Source organism: Siphateles boraxobius, unplaced genomic scaffold (genome assembly GCF_051911475.1).
Source record: "Siphateles boraxobius isolate OS27281-9 unplaced genomic scaffold, OSU_SipBor_1 5, whole genome shotgun sequence".
Classification (NCBI taxonomy): domain Eukaryota; kingdom Metazoa; phylum Chordata; class Actinopteri; order Cypriniformes; family Leuciscidae; genus Siphateles; species Siphateles boraxobius.
Window position 1 is genome coordinate 25159270 of NW_027509141.1, and position 20424 is coordinate 25179693.

Here is a 20424-nt window from a genome sequence, read left to right on the forward strand (position 1 = left end):
ATCTCCCATCAGTCTTCATACTATTAACGTAGACACATTATCTCTCCTCATTCACAAATACGAGTAGACAGAAAGTCAGAGGATATAGTGACAGTGATGTATAAGAGTTTCCATGATAAATGGAAAAATCTTAAAAAAAACTTAAATTGTAGTTTAATGTGGAAATGTATTTATTTAATATTTTTCTTTCCTTTAATGCCATTCCAGCTGTTATGGCTATGTTCATAGCGAGACCTAGGTATAGCTATTCAAAAATAAAACTAAATAAGATGTTTAAGATTAATGTGGAAATTTTAAAAACTGTCAACTACATGTAATTTGTCAAGTTCTACCAACTTTATATAAAAATGAAATTTAATACATGCTAGTCTTAGAAGATGTGTGTGTCTGTGTGTGTGTGTGTGTGTCTGTGTGTGTGTGTGTGTGTGTGTGTGTGTCTGTGTGTGTGTCTGTGTGTGTGTGTGTGTGTGTGTGTGTGTGTGTGTGTGTGTGTGTGTGTGTGTGTGTGTGTGTGTGTGTGTGTGTGTGTGTGTGTGTGAGAGAGAGTCACTATGTAAGAATTGCATTAATATATATTTGAATAATTTAATAAATACAAAAATAAGCAATATTGTCACTGACTCTATAACATCTGAAATGTAAAATATCTGCATTTCCATCGAATAACAGTTCTATAGGAACACATGATTACTTTAATTAAGGACAATTCATTATTTCAAAACAATGACCAGGAGGCCTAGAAAAGAGAAGAGAATCCATGACACAATTCATTAAAAATCAGAGCAGATGAAGAAAATCTTTTTCAAAGTGAACTGCACAACCATTTACGAAAATTACAATTTCATTTTTTTCTTCTTTGTATAATGCCTGCGGCAGCGACAGAGCGTCCAACTCCAGCTTAAGCAGATTTCAGAGAGTAGATTCTGAGTTAAAGGCGGATTCCAAGGACCAGACTCTATTTATAGCATGCGCAAATTCATCATGGCTCAGCGCCTCTCTCTTGGGGCCAAATCTCAGCAGCGACGAGAGGCCATGTTCAGGTCATCCCAGCCTCAATTAATAAAGAGCCGGGCATCCTCGCCAGAATGAGGGAAGCTGCTGACTTGTTTAAAGGTTGGCATGATAACCGTGCTGAATTTTTTTTACATTTCTTTATAAAGTGGTTTACGGAGAAAGCAAAAACAAGTATCTTAAGCAGAAGATGGCAATTAATTTTGTGGGGGAAGAGGGAAAATGTACGTAGACGGAAATATGAAAACAGGAAGTTGAGCAATAAGGTACAAGAGGCCAAGAAAACCCCATCAGCTGTGACTATATTCAAAATAAAGCATGCCCTTGAATTCCTTATACAAAGCAGTGAATACATAATAAAAATAGAGCACAGAGCTTATAAGGAGATGCACCGATTGATCGGCTGGTGACCGGAATTGGCCGATTTTCAAAATAAAAAGGATATTGGATGTGAAAAGGAAATGGTTCTTCCATAACAGAATTTTATATAGTTCTATTTTATAGCAATTATCCATTCAAAAAAATGTTCTTTGTTCTATACAAAATATAAAATGTTCTATTAAAGAAAAGATAGAAAATAAATATTTGTGTGTGTGTGCGCTGTATAGTGGTTAGAAAAAATTTAATCGGAATCGGCTAAAATCGGTATCGGCAGCTCAAACTCAATGAAAAATCGGAATCGGCCTAGAAAATTGTAATCGGTGCATCTCTAATTATAAGGCCAACATTTAACTTATTTTTAGCTATAAAACACAAAGAATTGCTTTTAACCCTTAAGTGTCTGATGGAAAAGTGGCTGCTATTTTACAAGCAATAAGAAAGGCTAAAGAGACCGACATTTCACCAGAGTTCACCCAGGATTAAATCTTCCATGTCAGGTATTGACTTTGTGTAACAGGTCTCATTATCACTGTAGATTGGGTTAAATCAATCAATGAAGGACAAATGATTGATGTTTAGTGAGTGAAGTATAAACCTACATGGACAGTAGGGATATCATTGGCTTCTTCCTGTCTGTAAACGCTTACTCACAATATAAATTTGTATTGCACTTTTAAAATAAAGCATGGACACGACTACTCAAAATGACAGCAGTTACTGATCATGAAAACACATTAATTAACTTGATTATAGTTTTTGAATAATGGTCTGGTCAGAGCAACTGCATCACAATGGGGCGTTTTCTTGTTGTTGTTTTTGGAGTATGACAAGCAATCCAAGAGAAAAAACAAACAATAGTTGTATTGTAGTTGTACACTATAGTAAATAAAAAAAAAGTCTGAAAATCAGCATATTAGCAAAGTTAGATTGATTTCTGAAGGATCATGTAAGGCTGGAGTAATGACTGCTGAAAATTCAGCTTTTCCATTACAGGAATAAACTGTATTTTATCTAAATTAGAATAGGAAACATATTTTTTTAAACATTAAAACAATCTGAATAACCCCAAATGTTTGAACAGTAGTGTACAGAGAATGACAATCTCTCCCTAGAATATTTAATTAGTCGTTTTATCTACCTGCCAAGTACTGAAGTAGTCAAAAGTAGGCAATTCCTTTTTAAAGACAAAGAATAGATCATGACTGGGTACAGTACCACTGGATAAAATGCTTCAAGACGTACATTTCTTTCTACAAGCTTTGCCAAAGTCAACTCTGTGCTTTGCGAGGTGTAGCGAGTGCCCTCTTTGCCAGATCCACCTGGTGAGCCGCTACGCTTTCTGCCCACCTACTCTGAGTGAGCGGCGGGGTACGAGTGGGATGGGGCAAGGTGAGGCTGGTAGGCGGGCGCTTCCTGACACGAGAGCCAGACAAACAGCAGGATCAAACTGGCTACGGCATGAATCACCACCACTCCCACCACTGACACAGCCACTTCTGCTGCTACCACAATTAAAAACACAGAGAGATAGAGAGAGGCTGCGTACTAAATGTATGCAACAAACACAGGCCCAATAATTGCACATTAGATGATCAAATCTGATGTACTGAAAGTGCCTGTATTTTTAGAAAAAGAAGAAAAAAAATCAGGAAGCTGTTTAAAAACGAAATGCCCGACCGCGCAATGATCCTGGTTGGAGGATTAAACTGAAAATCAGAGTGCGCTGAAGCAATTTTACATCTTAATATTCCAAACCCTGCATACCAAGCCTGAGTCGAGAGATAGGACGAGTGCAATACCTGTGCTTCCACATTTAAATAAAAGCAAGGGGAGCTGGGATTTGGGCTGTTTAGTTACTTAAGAGATAGTGTTCCCGGCTTGCAAGTAAATAATGCCCCGGGGTGGTGAAGCGGTCCACCAAATCACTTATTAGGGAAAAAAACGGTCAAACGCCCCTGGCTTCCATTATTATGTCGGCTGCCCAGCAGCAGGTGCAACCTTTGATCTGTTTAGGTTGGGGAGCATTTGCATTTCATAATGAGATCAAAGAAGAAGGTTTGGACACTCCACAAGTGCCAACAGCGGTTTTAAACGGCAAGACTCAAACTCGCCTATTGCATTTAACCATTTTCGCAGGCCGAAACAGCTTTGGAGCGTCAACGGCTACATTTGGGAGGAATTATGCATTTGCACACTTTTTTGCCTGCATGCAGGTGTTGAAATGGGAGAATATCATGCCGGTAGCGACAGCACAAATTCAAGAACAAACACTGAGCACATTTAAACTGGTTAAGATGCGAGAACTGCTCTGGATTTTCGGCGGCGTTTCAAACGAGCAGTCTCCAGCACAATGAGATTCAGACTCGGGGTTCAAAAGCGGGTAAAGCGATGACCTGAAAAGCCACCCGGCCTTCCCGGAGCACTACTGGTAAATCATAAGGGAGCAATTAGGCGAGAAAATGCCAGAACCGCATTGTGTATTCTAAGGAGCAGCAGCCGTGGCAAAGCCATCATAAGCAGGCCGCGCTGTCACATCTGCTAGCGCCGCACGTTTTCAGAGTGCCTGATCAGATTACGGCCTGCTCTGTGGCCGGATTACAAACCTGTTGTGTAAACAGAGATTGAAAATTCTCGGCGGATAACAAGAGCTTTCGCATGGCTCGGGTCCTCCCAAATCCTTTAACATCCATACATTTAATGCTTTTAAACTGAGGTTTAGCCTGGTTGCACTCCGTTACAGCTTCTATATAAGTGCTCTGAGGTCAAACAGGATGAGGATGCAGGAACTCTAGGATCAGGTGAGTTGCGATGGCTTTCGCTTTAACCAGACACAGTTTTTGGTGTCAAATGCAGAGACTGAGAGGTTGACCGGGTGCTAAGCATCTTGACAGAATTAAACACCTCATCAGTGACAAGTGGGTTTGACGGGGAACAGTGAGCCTCTCAACCCGATAGATGGCAAATTAATCTAATTTGCTGTTTCACTCTTTACACCAAGGTAGCTTCCATGAAGATAACTTGGAATTATGAGAACCAAAGACCAGTGTATTACATAAGAGCTTTCAATAGGGATGGGGGATTACTTCTAGTGGTGACAGTCTAAGCAATATCTTGTACGTGTGTAGTGGCTACAAAATTGAACATCAACCTGCTGTTCCAAGGCAGGAATACTGGATTGTTTCATTCAAATCATATACAAGAATTTGATCTTTAATTCAAACCACTGTGGGATTGTGTATATGGGTGGGAGACATATAAGACTGAAAAAAGTTTTTATTTTTTACTTCAAATATTAGGCATAAAAAATATTGAGTTGTGTTGTACTGACTCTTGCATTTCCCAAAATATATGTGGTCTTATAGATTTTGGATTTGAAATTGGATTTATTCACCAATTTGTTACATTCGTGCCTAAAATTGTCATATGGTGTGACATAAGTTATTTTATATAAAATGAAAATTGGATATACTCTCCCTAAGTAACTAACTTCAACATAAATTGTTATTATTACTATTTTAAGATTTAACATTGCTTTTGTGCAGATTCATTAGATTTTGTATTGTTTTTCTAAATCATCATGCAAAGTAAGTCATCTCTCCTCAGCCTTTCCAAATATTTTAGATTAATTATGTTAAACCCGGTTTTAAATCTATGAAAATGCTTGTGACTCTTGCTGATACTATTTCTCTTGTGTTCCGTTGACTTTTTTATGATTTATAAATAAGAAAGTATTTTTACTGGCACAATTCTCAGTGTCACACCAAATTATATAGTGTCACGCTATATGACGAACTGCACCACTCCACAATTTGTCAATGCAAAAAACTGTATTCATCAGCATTATCTTCATTTAGTGATGCTTTAAGAGATGGAGGGGTCAGGTTCATAATGCCATTCACTTCTTTTTTCCATTTTCTGTATTTCTTTGGTGCATCTCTCCCCATCTCTCTCATTTTTTTCTTGTCTTGGAGGAACAGACTGTACACTGAATGCCTTGAGTTTTCACTTTTGTTTCTTCTCTTTATACCTGGTAATGATAAATATGTAATTAAAATATTTTCGTTCCTTTCAGTTTCACCATCTTGATAATGCAGGTGCTGGTCATATAATTAGAATATCATCAAAAAGTTGATTTATTTCAGCAAATCCATTCAAAAAGTGAAATTTGGATATTATATTCATTCATTACACACAGACTAATATATTTCAAGTGTTTATTTCATTTAATTGTGATGATTAAAACTGACAACTAATGAAAATCCCAAATTCAGTATCTCCGAAAATTAGAATATTACTTAAGACCAATACAAAAAAAGGATTTTTAGAAATGTTGGCCAACTGAAAAGTATGAGCATGAAAAGTATGAGCATGTAAGGCACTCAATACTTAGTTGGGGCTCCTTTTGCCTGAATTACTGCAGCAATGCGGCGTGGCATGGAGTCGGTCAGTCTGTGCCACTGCTCAGGTGTTATGAGAGCCCAGGTTGCTCTGATAGTGGCCTTCAGTTCTTCTACATTGTTGGGTCTGGCGTATCGCATCTTCCTCTTCACAATACCCCATAGATTTTCTATAGGGTTAAGGTCAGGCGAGTTTGCTGGCCAATTAAGAACAGGGATACCATGGTCCTTAAACCAGGTACTGGTAGCTTTGGCACTGTGTGCAGGTGCCAAGTCCTGTTGGAAAATGAAATCTGGATCTCCATAAAGTTGGTCAGCAGCAGGAAGCATGAAGTGCTCTAAAACTTCCTGGTAGACGGCTGTGTTGACCTTGGACCTCAGAAAACACAGTGGACCAACACCAGCAGATGACATGGCACCCCAAACCATCACTGACTGTGGAAACTTTACACTGGACTTCAAGCAACGTGGATTCTGTGCCTCTCCTCTCTTCCTCCAGACTCTGGGACCTTGATTTCCAAAGGAATTGCAAAATTTACTTTCATCAGAGAACATAACTTTGGATCACTCAGCAGCAGTCCAGTCCTTTTTGTCTTTAGACGTATCTGACGCTGTGTCTTGTTCAAGAGTGGCTTGACACAAGGAATGCGACAGCTGAAACCCATGTCTTGCGTACGTCTGTGCGTGGTGGTTCTTGAAGCACTGACTCCAGCTGCAGTCCACTCTTTGTGAATCTCCCCAACATTTTTGAATGGGTTTTGTTTCACAATCCTCTCCAGGGTGCGGTTATCCCTATTGTACACTTTTTTCTACCACATCCTTTCCTTCCCTTCGCCTCTCTATTAATGTGCTTGGACACAAAGCTCTGTGAAAAGCCAGCCTCTTTAGCAATGACCTTTTGTCAGTTTTGTCAGTGCCACAGACTGATCGACTGCATGCCACGCCGCATTGCTGCAGTAATTCAGGCAAAAGGAGCCCTAACTAAGTATTGAGTGCTGTACATGCTCATACTTTTCATGTTCATACTTTTCAGTTGGCCGACATTTCAAAAAATCCTTTTTTTGTATTGGTCTTAAGTAGGCTAATATTCTAATTTTCGGAGATACTGAATTTGGGATTTTCATTAGTTGTTCGTTTTAATCATCACAATTAAATGAAATAAACATTTGAAATATATCACTGTGTGTCATGAATGAATATAATGTCCAAATTTCACTTTTTGAATTACTGAAATAAATCAACTTTTTGATGATATTCCAATTATATGACCAGCACCTGTAGTATCATGTGTTTAAGTTACACTATCTTGTGGCCTAGACTTTCATCCCTATAGTAGGTGTCTGTTCTGTGTGAACTGGCATGATCTCTTTACTTTTTCATCCTTTCCCCCAGGACCTCCTCTCTCCTTGCATGGTCAGCATTGAGTCTTTCCCTGTATTTTTGTGTCATCTCTTTACTTAAAATTTCTGCCTGACAGACAAAACATTGCATCTTTTAATAGGCAAAGCATTGCAAATATGGTTGAAACATGGTTATATTAAGTATAAATTTGAAAAGGAATACATTAATTGTATAGGTAATTTAATGTTCACTATTAAATTCATTGAATATGTTTTGAATAGTTATTTATTTATCATTAAAAAGGTGTATGTAATATTGTGTGACAAATATATCATATGGTGTGACTTAGAAAAACAGTCACACCATATGATACAGTGTCACACCATATGACGTTTTGTTCAGTTAAGCTTATCTCTTGGTTAACTAAAAACAGCTAGCTTATACTTAGCATGTAAATTGCCACATGGCAGGAATGATTTTTAAGAATTAATAAGTACAATTCGTATAAAAGTGTTTAATTTGTATGTAAATAATGTCCCACCATAAGACACAAAACATTGACCACTAGTGAGCACATCAGATACAGAGCTTTTTAATTAAAAATTAAAAAGCCAGAACTCACATCTTGACCTTGCAAACCACTCCAGAGATGACACTGCAACTTCCTGGTTGAGTGTGGACCTCTTCATCATAATGATGTCCAAATTATTGCTCGTTCAAAATATAAATTGCAGTGTCACACCATATGATGCCCATTTTACGGACAAAATGCATTTGGCCAGAACTTGCTTTAAAATCATACACAGACATCAACACTTTCTGTGTCTGTTGAAATAGCCTAATTCTGTTACTTAAACTGTAAATCTATCAATTATTTATACTTTGCTGATATATATTGTCATATTAGTAAGGTCACACATATCCCGGACAGTCACACCACATGACAATTTTGATGTTTAGATAAAAATTTGATGTAGAGGTCTTTATACTCCAACTACAGCTATGGTATGCTGTAATAATGTCTTGTCAGAGGAACAACATGAAGATATATATTTTTAACAAATACCCATTTTTATCAGGTTATGACATCATGGACGGGTAGAATTGCATGTCATGTCTCCCACCCATATATATGTATAAACATACCTGCATATAATATACTATAGTCTATAATACTACTACTAATAATACTAATAAAACAGACAGCACTCTTGCATAGGTAATATTTTTTGTAGGGCTGATAAAAAAGGTATTGGGTCACAATCAGAGATTAGTTTTCTTTACCAGTGAGAGTTCATTGACATGTGGTGACAATAGCAGATGCACAAACTTCAATATTACGCTTTTTAAAGAAATCACAGAAAGATGAGTGAGGAGGAGAAAAAGTGGCATCTACATCTGAGTCAAATTTACTTTTCCAGGAGGAGACAGTGAGTGAAGCGGCACCTGGGGCTTACAATTTCCTGGACACACATTTTTCATCACTGGACTGAAGTAGTTAGACATCCACGACAAATCGGCACAATGCCAGATGATTTTGTCTCATTATGTCAGCGGAAAATACTGTCATTTATGGCATACATTAGGGTCAGACATAATTCGAGAATTAAGAGTAAGACATCATTAGAAACTGTAAAGAATCTATTTTGATTTGTGTACACTACACTCACAATAAAACAAAGCATTATGCTTTTGTAAAATAAAGAAAACAAAGAGGATGCGTTTGTTTGAAAACCATCACGTTTTCTTCACGTTAAGTTAGTGGAGCACGTCACAAAAATTTATCGAAACTCAAAGTATAGGCTTCTAGCAAGCTCTTGCGTGCCAGGAAAATGACTCTGGACCCTTATGTGCTTTATCCAGAATTTGAACCACTTTATATTTGATGTGTCAATTTACTTACAAAAAGGTGATTTGCTCTATTTTCATCGCTACTGTAGACATACATAAGAGTTTAGATCCAAGCTATAAACTTTGATCCAAGTACTTCTGATATAATTTGAACATTTGTAACACGGAAATAATGATACTGTTATTGAAAAGACTGTTTGTGAAACTGTTTCATACCTATACATGACAACAGCTCTCTCTGGTTCAGCGACAGAGTAAACGCAGATTTTAATGTTCGCTGTAATCGGACTTGTCAAAGGTTTAATAGACAGCCGTAAATATATACTGAGGAGAATACTAAACCATAATGAGGGTTAAATATAGGCCTATTAGTATAGCCTATTCCACGCTCAAGCGCACGCCTAAAGCTCAACGTTAGAGCGAGCCATGTAAAGTTGCAACTTGCATGTTTCAAACGATATCCCAAATTTGTGGTCGATAGTCGAACATTTGGATTTCCTGACCGACATACTGTAATTTCCACAAGGACCCGCCAGTAACGATCTGTCCCTCAAGGACTGCCTGATTTCGCAACAAGGTATTTTTCTTTTTCTTTTTTCGGCGACTAAACGACTAATACAATTTTGGTCGACTAAGCCTCTTCTAGTCGACTAGCCCTAATTATTACAGAATAAAAGTATGAATTTCTTTGAAAAAAAAAATATCTTACTGACCCCAACCTTTTAACTGGTATACTGCATACTGCTATAGCTTGTAAAATCCAAAAATGTTTATTTATAAAGCCAAAGTTGACAAAATTGAAAAGTTTGTATAGAATAGAAATAATCTGTTCAATTTCACATCAGTGTATTATTTTATATATTTGAACTAGGCTTGCTACGGTAGTCGGTGTTACCGGTGTTACACGGTGTTCAGTCCCAACACCGGTTTCATCACTTGCGACACAGCTAAAAAAAAAAAAGAAAGAAAAAAAAGAGAAAGGTTTAAAGCGTTAAAAATATTTAACGCAATTACGCAGTATCCGTTAAGTCCTGCACGCACACACACACACGACCCACAGAAAAAACCGTTTTGTGGCTCTTTAATGTGTCGTGACAGATTGCCTCAGTTAAAGCCAAGTTCAAATCCACCGACGTTAATCACTCTTCTGACTGCTTTGTCGGACAAAAATTGTGGATTTTGATTGGTCAGATCACATGTCAATCAAACTCCCTGCGATGGATGAATTGACCCTAATTTAAAAGTTAAAGTGAAGTGCGCACTGCCGCACCAGCTTTTTCTAAGCGTTGTTAAAAAATAAAAAAGTATGGCTTTCAAATTAGCGCCAATTCAGGGCACAATAACAAAACAGTGCTTCTCCGAACCACCACACCAATATGCATGCCTGTGCGAACGCGCGCATTTTACGTTTGCCTTTAAATTAGTCATTTAAAAGCCCCCGCCGGTGATACCGGTATTACCGGTGTTGTCACACGTCGATTAACCGGTGGGAAAATATCCTCACGTCACATCCCTAATTTGAACTGAAAAAAATAATACAAATGGCTAGATAAAAACAAAAACAAGTGGCTGGCAAAAAATTAAACAGCCACAGAAAAAAGATAATTGGTTACAATCCTACTCAACAGTAACTGCATGTGGTAAAATTAATCTCAAACTGCATATTTTTTGACCTTGATGAATTATCTATTCTTATTGACAGCACTTATTGATCTTTCTTAAAAGTGTTGGCTAATGGAGTTCTATTGAGATGACTAAATGAGTTGCCGCCGCCTGGATTAGCCCAGTCTCATCTCTCCGACACAGCTAGAATTATCATAGAGAACAGACGTGTGCGTGCGCTGGGTCGTAAATTCCTGCTGCCGACATCTCAGGGGGGGTTGTGGAGAGATGGAGGGCGATGACTGCACACAGACCTACATTCACCCCTGCCACACTCGGTATATGTGGAAACTCACAAATATAGCAGCATGCACTTCAGAGACAAAGGATCTCTCTAAAATAATAGTCGATGGCGGTCGGAGTGAGATTCACGCTCTCCTGCCTATTAAAAGCAACACTCGTATTGCTGTTATACAATTCTTAACACCAACTCAATAGCTCCGTTTTCCCATCGGTACACACTCTTCCGCCTAGGAGATACGTTTCTGCTGCAATATCCTGAAAGCCATTTTCCACATCACATAGTAGGACAGCAGCATTGAACTTTCAGAGACTGGCCGTCATTTGATTTCAGCTGTATCTTCAACCTATAGATTTATAAATAAAAAAGAAACAGAACCACCTTCAATTATCTAACTTAGCCTTCGTATAAATGGAGGAATGACAACACTACAGAAAATACATATTTGGCCATATGTAAATAGATAGGCTGCTAGATCTTTAATATAATAACTGTAACAATACATGATAGAGATGGAATGTGGCAATTAACAGCCATCATTGAAAACAGCGGTGGGTCGCCTCTTTCCACAAGGCTTTTGAAAAAAGGCTACATTCCAGCAAAATGGAAAGCCGTCTCCCGGTAAACGTGTCAGGGCAGCAACCTTGTACAACGATTTCAGTGAAAACCGCAGAAATCCATTTATGTCTGTCCAAAATGCATTAAATTAGAGCCATCTTTCCAGGTACCATGGACAAAGTGTGAGTATGTCTCTAGCAAGAGAATAAAAAGGTTCGTCTTCAACGAATAAAAGCACCACACTGACCCTCAAACTCACCTAAGATATTTGCAAACAAATCTTTTCAGCGAAAAAATTTCATTACGTTTCTGAAAGAAAACTTTAAGAAATAGGATTGATAAATATGCAGAAACTCTCAAGCTCTAAAATTCACAGACAATAATAGGGGTGGGAGTTTATAAAGCCAAATGTTTGATTTGTTATTTTGATTATAGTTATCAAGTAAAAATTGCATCTATAAAAATATTTTAAGGTGATTTTTAAACTTGGAAAATCATGTGTTGCTCTCTTATCTACACGGACATAAATATCCGTTTCACAGCAGAGCAAAACAGGGTGGTGTGTGTAAAAATATGCTCACCAACAGATAGATAGATAGACACACACACACACACACGTGCACGAACAGGGCCGCGTCTCGCATGGATAAGAACCACATACATCTTGTCTGTCTGCAATAAAGCTGTGCTACCAATTCTATTGCCAATAAATGTCAACTGATTGGAAAGCTCATTCTAATATCAATTTCCATCTCCGCTCTTTAAAAGGCAATCAGCACGGCTTCATCTCTGTATATCATATGCTCCTTGAGATGGTGACACAGCAATGGCTCTCTCCAACATAATGGACTTCTATCAAGGCATCTGGCATCAATAATACAAGCCATGAAAGGGAGTTTTTTCCTCTATGGCTTGTGTGGCTGGATCTGGCTGGGTGAATATCAACACACTTCCTTCTCACACTTGTGTCTGTAAAAAGAGCCTTTATTTTCTTGTGTCTAGAGAGACAAGATACTGTGTCAAATATTAATAGTCATAAACAGATCCGAATGGCGCTTTGCAAAATAGCAGCGTGGCTGTTGCTTTGATATTTTCGAAATGTTCCTTGGCGAGGAAAGGCAGAAAAAAAGCCTTGACAGCATAAGAAATGAGAATAATTTCACACATTAACCTTCGCAGTCTCCTCTGACTAAATTCAGGGCTGATTTGGTACACTGATTGAATTTAAGTGGAGGGACGTCACTCATGTGCATGCAAATGTCTCTGATGGGCAGAAAGCAAATAATGACAAATTAAAGGACGCTTGCAGTCAGCACTTCACCCCTTACCTTCCACCCGCTGCCGGCTTCCCTGTAATAGGGGAAATTGTCACAGATCCACTGGTAGATCTCGCTCAGTGTCATTTTCTTCTTTGGCGAGCTGTTGATGGCAAACGTGATGAGGCTGGCGTAGCTGTACGGCGGTTTGCCGTCCTTGTGCTGCTGCACCTCTTCCTGGTCCAGTGTGGTGTTGGGGTCCAGCAGGGCGCTCTTCTTAGCCATGCCTGGTCCGTGAGTGTTCTGGGCGTCTGCTTTCTGAATGGCCGCCCGCATGGTCAGCTGCGGCAACCAGTCCATGGAGGTCAAGCTGCTCTCCAGCTCCGACGTCATGATGGCAGGTTGAGTGTCGGCGGCTGCAGCGAAGGAGGGGTGACGATCCGGTGCGGTGAGAATGAAGGGGCTCCCTCAGATCACTGTTTTTGTCGGCGTCACTCAAAAATGAAACCTGTGGAGAAGAGCAAGAGAGGGGATCATTATATTGCCCGACACTGTCAGGATATGAGTGATTGCTTCTGAAGCACGTCGACACTTCAATAGTTAGAACCACTCCAGCTGGAACCAATGTCATTTTAATTAGCACATTCAAACAGGCAGCGTTTCTCTTTGGAGAGAAGCTCCAGAACAGAAGCTGATCTGCAGACAAACCAAAAAAAAAAAAAAAAAACACTGAGCTACATAGACCGGCCAAGCCGTCTGGCCCACCTCCTACCTCCGGCCTGCACCCTGCAGCTGACTCACACAACAGTAATCCGAGCCGCAAACTGAGTAAATGCTGCGGAATTGTTTTCACAACTGCCAGCCAAATGGGGGGATTGGATCACAAGAAATTCCAATTCTCCTGGGGGGAAGCGTAACCCTTTCTATCTCCCTCTACCCTTCCCCCTCTCCATCTCGTCTGCGTTGTAAACAGGCCTCAGAATCGTCGTCACTGTGCGACACAGGCTCTTATTCTCGTCTGCGGCTGCACCCTACACCCACAAACAACCTTGTATTTTAGGCACGCTGCCCTCTCCGGTTTAAAATGGCAGCAAAAGTGCGAGGCTCGTCCCGTCGCATAGGTAGACGGTCAGGCCGCATAATCCAGCCACACTCTATAGAACTTATTTTCGTGAAAATGACAACAGGACTGGAAAAAGGCACCAGGGGAGGGAATATCCCACATATTATTCATACGAACCTCAGTTTAAAAATACCTCCCCGGTTCTCTCAGGAACCAAAAGAGATGCCCTTATTGAAATTCCTCTCGAATGGCGGAAAGCGAGCACGAGCTTCTGAATTCTGATAAATGATATGTCTGTGAGGCCAGTTCTATGACAGACACTTTTTTTCATTGTGTCATTTCCATTAAGGTGAGTCACGACCCTCTAATTTAAAAGATTTTTCCCTGCATGAGTATGGGAACCTATGATCTAGCTGTATGAAGTGCAAACTTAAAATTCTAATTTAGCATCCTCGTCGTTCACATGCAGGAAATGAGTGCCTTTGACCGCTTGTTAATTAAATTAAATCAAATCAAAGCACAGTGGACTCAGTTTTTCATGCATCCAATCTGATCTTCACATAGACTGCCGAAATAAACTGCATCGACAAACTGAAACCGCAGAATGTTGCAACAAACAGGCAACCATCAAGCATCCCAAAAGCAATGCCAGGCAGACGGCAGCAAAAACATATAAAAGGTAAGGCAAATAAGTATGTAATGGTAAAATACATAGCCTAATCATGATTTTGGATAAGCCTGTCTGCCAAATGCATAAATGTTAATTTAAGGCGAGACACTACAGGTGAATAGGGTAAAAAATTTAACATACAGATATCACCATGAAACTTTACCAGTTGATTACTTGCATGAATAGGAGAAAGAAATGTATTGCAAGTTTTCTGTAATTTTATGTTTAAATATGCTAATCAGGCTATATCTAATTAAATATGCACTAATTTGCATATATTTTGAAGTGACGTTTTTTGAAGATGAAAAAAACAAGGTTCAAAATTATTTTTGCATTTTTTTGATATATTCAATGAAAAGACATTTACAGAAGGGATTATGAATATCTCCTTTTGCTACCCCGTAAATCAGAAAATACTGCCAATATCCTTAAAAAAATTATTTCCACCCTATTTTTAGGCATAAAATGTCATATAAATCAGGCCAAGAATTATTTTTAGGCATAAAATGTCATATAAATCAGGCCAAGAATGATATATCAACAAAACCCTCTGAACAAACCTACACATATAGTTAGGAATAGGACTGTAAAGTTTGGTGTATGTAGGTGCTATAGAAGTGGAAAATCGTCACTAGGAGTGTAGGAAAAAACTCATTTTGAGAAAACGGCCTTTAAAGATTTTAAATTTTTTTCAAAATTCCACTAATTTCTATTGAAAGCCATGAATTACAGACACAATATGCTTTAGGTCCATGTAAAATCAATGTATCACACTGTTTAACATCCAAAACTCATTATTGCTTCATCCATCACTGATCATAACATCCAAAACAACACTCAAAACATCAAAACCACACATCAACAGTTCATCACACATGTGAATATGAATCTGCCCGAGGGACTCACAACCACTTTAGGATCCCACAATTACAGATTTGTTTAGTATAATAAATAGTAATTATATTATACAAAAACTGAAATGTGTTGTGTAATATAATTGTTTTGTATAAATAGTGTGTAAAGTATTGTATATATGTGATGCATGTATATAATGTCAGAGGGCGTCACGTGACGATTCTGAACAAATCACGTTGTCAGAAATTGGCATCAGCCAATGAGATGAGCATTTCAAGTTAAATCGCCCGTTTTACTTTCACGATTGGTTGCTGATAAACAGGAAATGACCATATTTGGATCTGATAGCGTTGCAAAGGAGAGAGAGAGCTTTCTAACGGTGTGTGTGATGACAGGGTGCAGACAGCGATCGCGGAGCAGCAGGATAATTTAGAACGCCAACTTTTGTTGAATTTATGCGAAATCTACACACGCAAACAGACAAAGTGTAGTAAAATAAAGACCTAAATGTGTCTTTTTTCAGCAAAAGTCTGAAAGAAGACATGTTATTAAAGACAAATAGCCCAAAATCTCAAAATTGACCAGTGAAAAAAAAAACGATATTTTTGCCTGCCGTGTCTCGCCTTAAGGTTAGCCAGTGTCTGAAGGTTTTCAAAGTCAAATTATCAGCATTGTAATCTAAAACTATTTTAAACAGAATTTAGATTATTTTTTTCAGAATAAAAGTTAATGACCTTAACCCTCTGGTACTGTCCATGTCGGTCAAAAATGACAGATTTTTTTTATTTCAATGAAATGATTGCATTATATAGTTTGATACTATTTTTTATTTAATATTTTGTATTTTTAGGGGATTTTATGGTCCTAAATTATATTTATGCAGTAGTTATTTATGCATTATTCACCTTTTGAGCATGGACCTGAAAATTAAATTTCCAACTTAAAAGGTCATAAACCTTTGATGCTTTGGAGCACAGACTTAAGGTCTATTTTTAAAGGTGACACTTGGCAGAATAGTGCTGAAGTGTTTAAAAAAAGTGAACTTGAAAAAAAAGTTATAAAACTGTACATTTAATATGCAAAATACACAAAAATACCATTTAATTTTAATATGAAATAATTCTAAAGAAGCTGTGTTCCAAATTTGAAGATGATATCTAAAAAAATTAGGTTTCAGTAAAAATGTATTTGTGCGCAGTACCAAACATTTCCAATAGATGAAGTTTGTCTCCCAGTCCCATTCATTTCCAATGCGGTCATTTTTGACTGAACAATACAAGTGAGGCTATTTTATTTTTCAGGACAATTTAACTTTTTCTAATCATGTAAAAAAAAATTGTGTTCACACAGCAAGTGCCAAACCTTTTACCAAGTTTCATTCCATTCTGATGAAGTGAATTCATCTATATATATATATACATATACACATATATTTATTGTGTAAATGACAGCAGCGCGGATAGATAGAAATGGAAAGAAAATAGTGCCGATTAAAAATGAGGTATGAATTTTGACCGGCGTGTTTTTAGTGTGTTAAATTAATCAAGCTTTGAAACGCAAATCATTTTTTCACGTAAAAACGCACAGTTTTGAGGGCCCCCAAAAAACTAACGGGAGTACTTTCTTGAAAAACTTCCAGCGGCCAAAACTCTGACCAGGGAGGTGACTACAGAGTGGGTCAGTGTGTATGCACTATAGTGCTGGTAAGGATTCCATACAACTTCATGTCTTAAATGGGCGAACTAACCCTTTAATGCCTTAATTTAAAAAATGAGGAAAAATCCAACCTTTAAGGACACCACTTTTCTTTGCGAATGAATAATGTATCGTAAATAAATAAATGTTCTTCCTTAAAATACAGGGTGCATAAGTCAGGACACCCCTATGTTAAATTCCCATAGAGTCAGGCAGATTTTTATGTTTAAAGGCCAGTTGTTTCATGGATCCAGGATACTATGCATCCTGATAAGGTTCCCTTTGCCTTTGGAATTAAAAAAGTCCCACATCATCACATTCCCTTCACCATACCTAGGGATTGGCGTGGTGTCATTTCAGTTAGGCTAATAGCTGGTATGATTTGCATTGAGAGATGATCTTATGGAAAGTGCCCCATGCCAATCTCTAGGCATTAAGATCGATTTCCAAAAGATGATTTTTTTAATCCTCTTTTTAGTCAACTTTAACATGGGTGTGTTCACTTATGCTAGGCACTGTGTGTGTATATATATATATATATACACACCAAACAGCACCAGAGGCTGAAATTAGGCCACTCTTTCCCCTTGTCGATTATGAACATCTATGCATTTGAAATGTGGCATATAAAACTGTGGTCAGGAGAGAATGAATTGCTCAGAAAAACTTTGAAATATTGATAAATTAAAAGAGTTAGCCATCAAATCAGATATATAAAAAAACAGTAATAAAATAGCTGATGTAAAGTTCAAAACTTTCATATCAAGTTTAAACATATCAAAGTCTAATTTTGGTCAAGATCACCAAAACAATGCTAATATACTTCAGGTGAACATTTAAACACCTCTACATTACAATATAAATATATTTAAAACAAAACAGCTGACTAAATGCTAATTTGGACTTAAATATTTGAATATTTGTGAGGCTGCTCATGCCACATGTCCATAATGCACAATGTATTTTAAGGCTGTGACTAATAAACTAATACAGTACAAAACCGCTAAATGATGCATGCAAAATGAGGCTCTCTGTGCACTTAATATTCACATCGCCATCCCACAAACCACAGAAGTATCCCTGCGATGACTCTGAATGATGAAATCTGCAGATAAAGACTTGGGTCTCAAGCATCACCTACTTTGCTAAAGGGATGCTGCCATTTTGACTGCATGCACATCAACGAGAAATGCACCACACACACTCAGGAGTGCTGCTGTGTTAATTAGCACACCTCTGCAGTGCCAGGCAGTAAAATGCAGTAAGCATCTCCCCTCATTAACAGTGGCACCTGTACAGACGACTCAGTAACAGGCCCCACTCCGCCGTAAAAGAGCATGCATTGACTGGCACGAAAAAGGGATATGGCTGGTGGCCATTACACACACATCCACAGAGTTAGGCAGTTCAGCCTACTAATGCAAGTAAACCCCTAGGAATTGATTTCAACAAATGCAAGACACTGCTTTGAGAATACTTTGTTGGAGGCAAAATAATATACTATTTACACCACAGAAGACAAAAAATTAAATGTTTTAGGTAAACTAAAAACAATTCCACATGATCAGTGTAGTTATTGTTAACTAAAACTATTAAAATAAATTAAAATAAAGCTGAACTAAAATCAATATTAAATGTTAATGTAATAGGTGAAAAACAGAAATAAAGTTTTCAGTTTATAATGATTATCAGCTAAAGTTTAAGTAGTATAAATAAATAAAGTATAAGTACTAAATTCCAAAAACTAAAATTAAAATGAAAATAGAAAAATATAAGGGAATGAGTGGCGGTCATATAGGTATCAGCCAATAAAACTTTGGCTACTTTGTGGTTGAAAAAATATTCACATATAAAATATATGTATGTATGTATGTATGTATGTATGTATGTATGCATGGCATGCATGTACATGTATGTGTGTATGTGTCTGTGAGAGAGAATCTGTTTATCGTCTTTAAAATCAATGTTATTCAATTACATCCACAAGGTAGATTTAGTCAATAAGACCATGTTGAATCAACCCACAATTCATGTTATTGGTTAGCATTAAGCAATGTTTGAGAAATCCCATGGTGAAATATACAAACAATCCTAAGTACGATCCTACTTTAATTCAAAGATGACATTTACTCGTGAGTAAACTCATTCCAAAACTCAATATCATCCGATCACAGTGTTAAAAGAGAACGTTAATTGCTTTGGCACACCGTATGCTCTCTCAGATGCCGTTTCTACGACTCAAAGTGTGAACGATAAATATTTACTTTACGGAACAAACGTGAGCAAACTTGTGTGTGCACATGGATGTGTGGATTAGTAAGCAGACTTGCGGTGGAGAAGGCCCCGTCGGGGGGGATGGTAACTTGGCTTCGGCAGAGGGGAATCACTCTCTGTGAGCTCCTTCCACAGCGCCTGAAGACCTGGCACACCGCTTCACAACAACAACAGTGATGTAACCTAGTAACAAGCCCTTGGCTTTTCTACTCCTAACCGAAACTCTGGCCATGTCTTCCATATCAACAACATTATTACACCGTGCAGAAAAGGCTTGTGTTGTCTTAGCGATCATGAAAGGGAAAACAGGGAGTGGTGGGAAACACGCTCACCTGCCCCAGAGTAAAAAGGAGATTCCTCATTTTTTCCAATGCCCCAGGCGCTGATCTCGAGTTATTTTTGAAAACAACAACTAAAATAGCAACGGCTCATTGTTGCGCCTGAATGTTGAGTGCTGTAATTGTTCGCTGCGGCCGGCTCGAAGACTCATCTTCATTAAATGGAAAAGTAGGTAACAGCAACAGCTTTTAAATGTCAGTCTTCCCTCTCCATTAAAGGCTTAATGGTTGCATTGAAACCACCCCCAGGATGAGAACATTAATAACCCAGTCGTTACTCGCATTTTTAGGATGTGTCAATTATCGCTCCGCTGCGCACACTGCCAGCCGAGCGCATTGTTCGGCTTATTACAGCCTGCAGCAGATCAGGGCTTGTCACAATGAGACCGCCGCTCATCCTGGCACATCGGATGCCAGCGCTGATCTCAGGCCTGCCAGAGAATTTCCTTTAAGGCTGTGCACAGACCGGGAGATCTGAGGCATCGAAGGAGCCCTGTTCCAGTAACGAGGTCTGGCAGATACACACTGGCCGGGGTGCTGTGTCCTCAGAGAGCCAGTCTCATTGCTTTACATGAGGGCAGATTCCCACCTCCCCGGCTCAGCAGTCTACAGGGGCCGCATACATGTACTCCATAATTAATCTGCCAGTCACAGCAAAGTGCCACTCTGGCTGGAGAGAAATGGAGAACTGCGCACATCCGAGCAGCTGATAATCATAAATGTGACGCAGTGTTAATGGTAGGTTAACGTGAAAGCCACAGGATTTTAAAAAGCCTAGAGGACCAGGATAGCTAAGATATATGGACACTGGATTCCCGCATAAGCATTTCA

At 38.5% G+C, this 20424-nt stretch overlaps 1 protein-coding gene across 2 annotated transcripts in view; it reads right to left on the bottom strand.

Moving 5' to 3' along the window:
* The window catches only part of foxj3 (forkhead box J3), a 112161-nt gene that overhangs the window by 44596 nt on the left and 47141 nt on the right, over positions 1 to 20424 (bottom strand). For both annotated transcript variants that reach the window (XM_077203548.1, XM_077203547.1), the window contains exon 2: positions 12771 to 13206. In XM_077203548.1, coding sequence (XP_077059663.1) covers positions 12771 to 13091 — 321 coding nt within the window. In that variant the 5' untranslated portion in view covers positions 13092 to 13206. The remainder of the gene's footprint in view (positions 1 to 12770; positions 13207 to 20424) is intronic.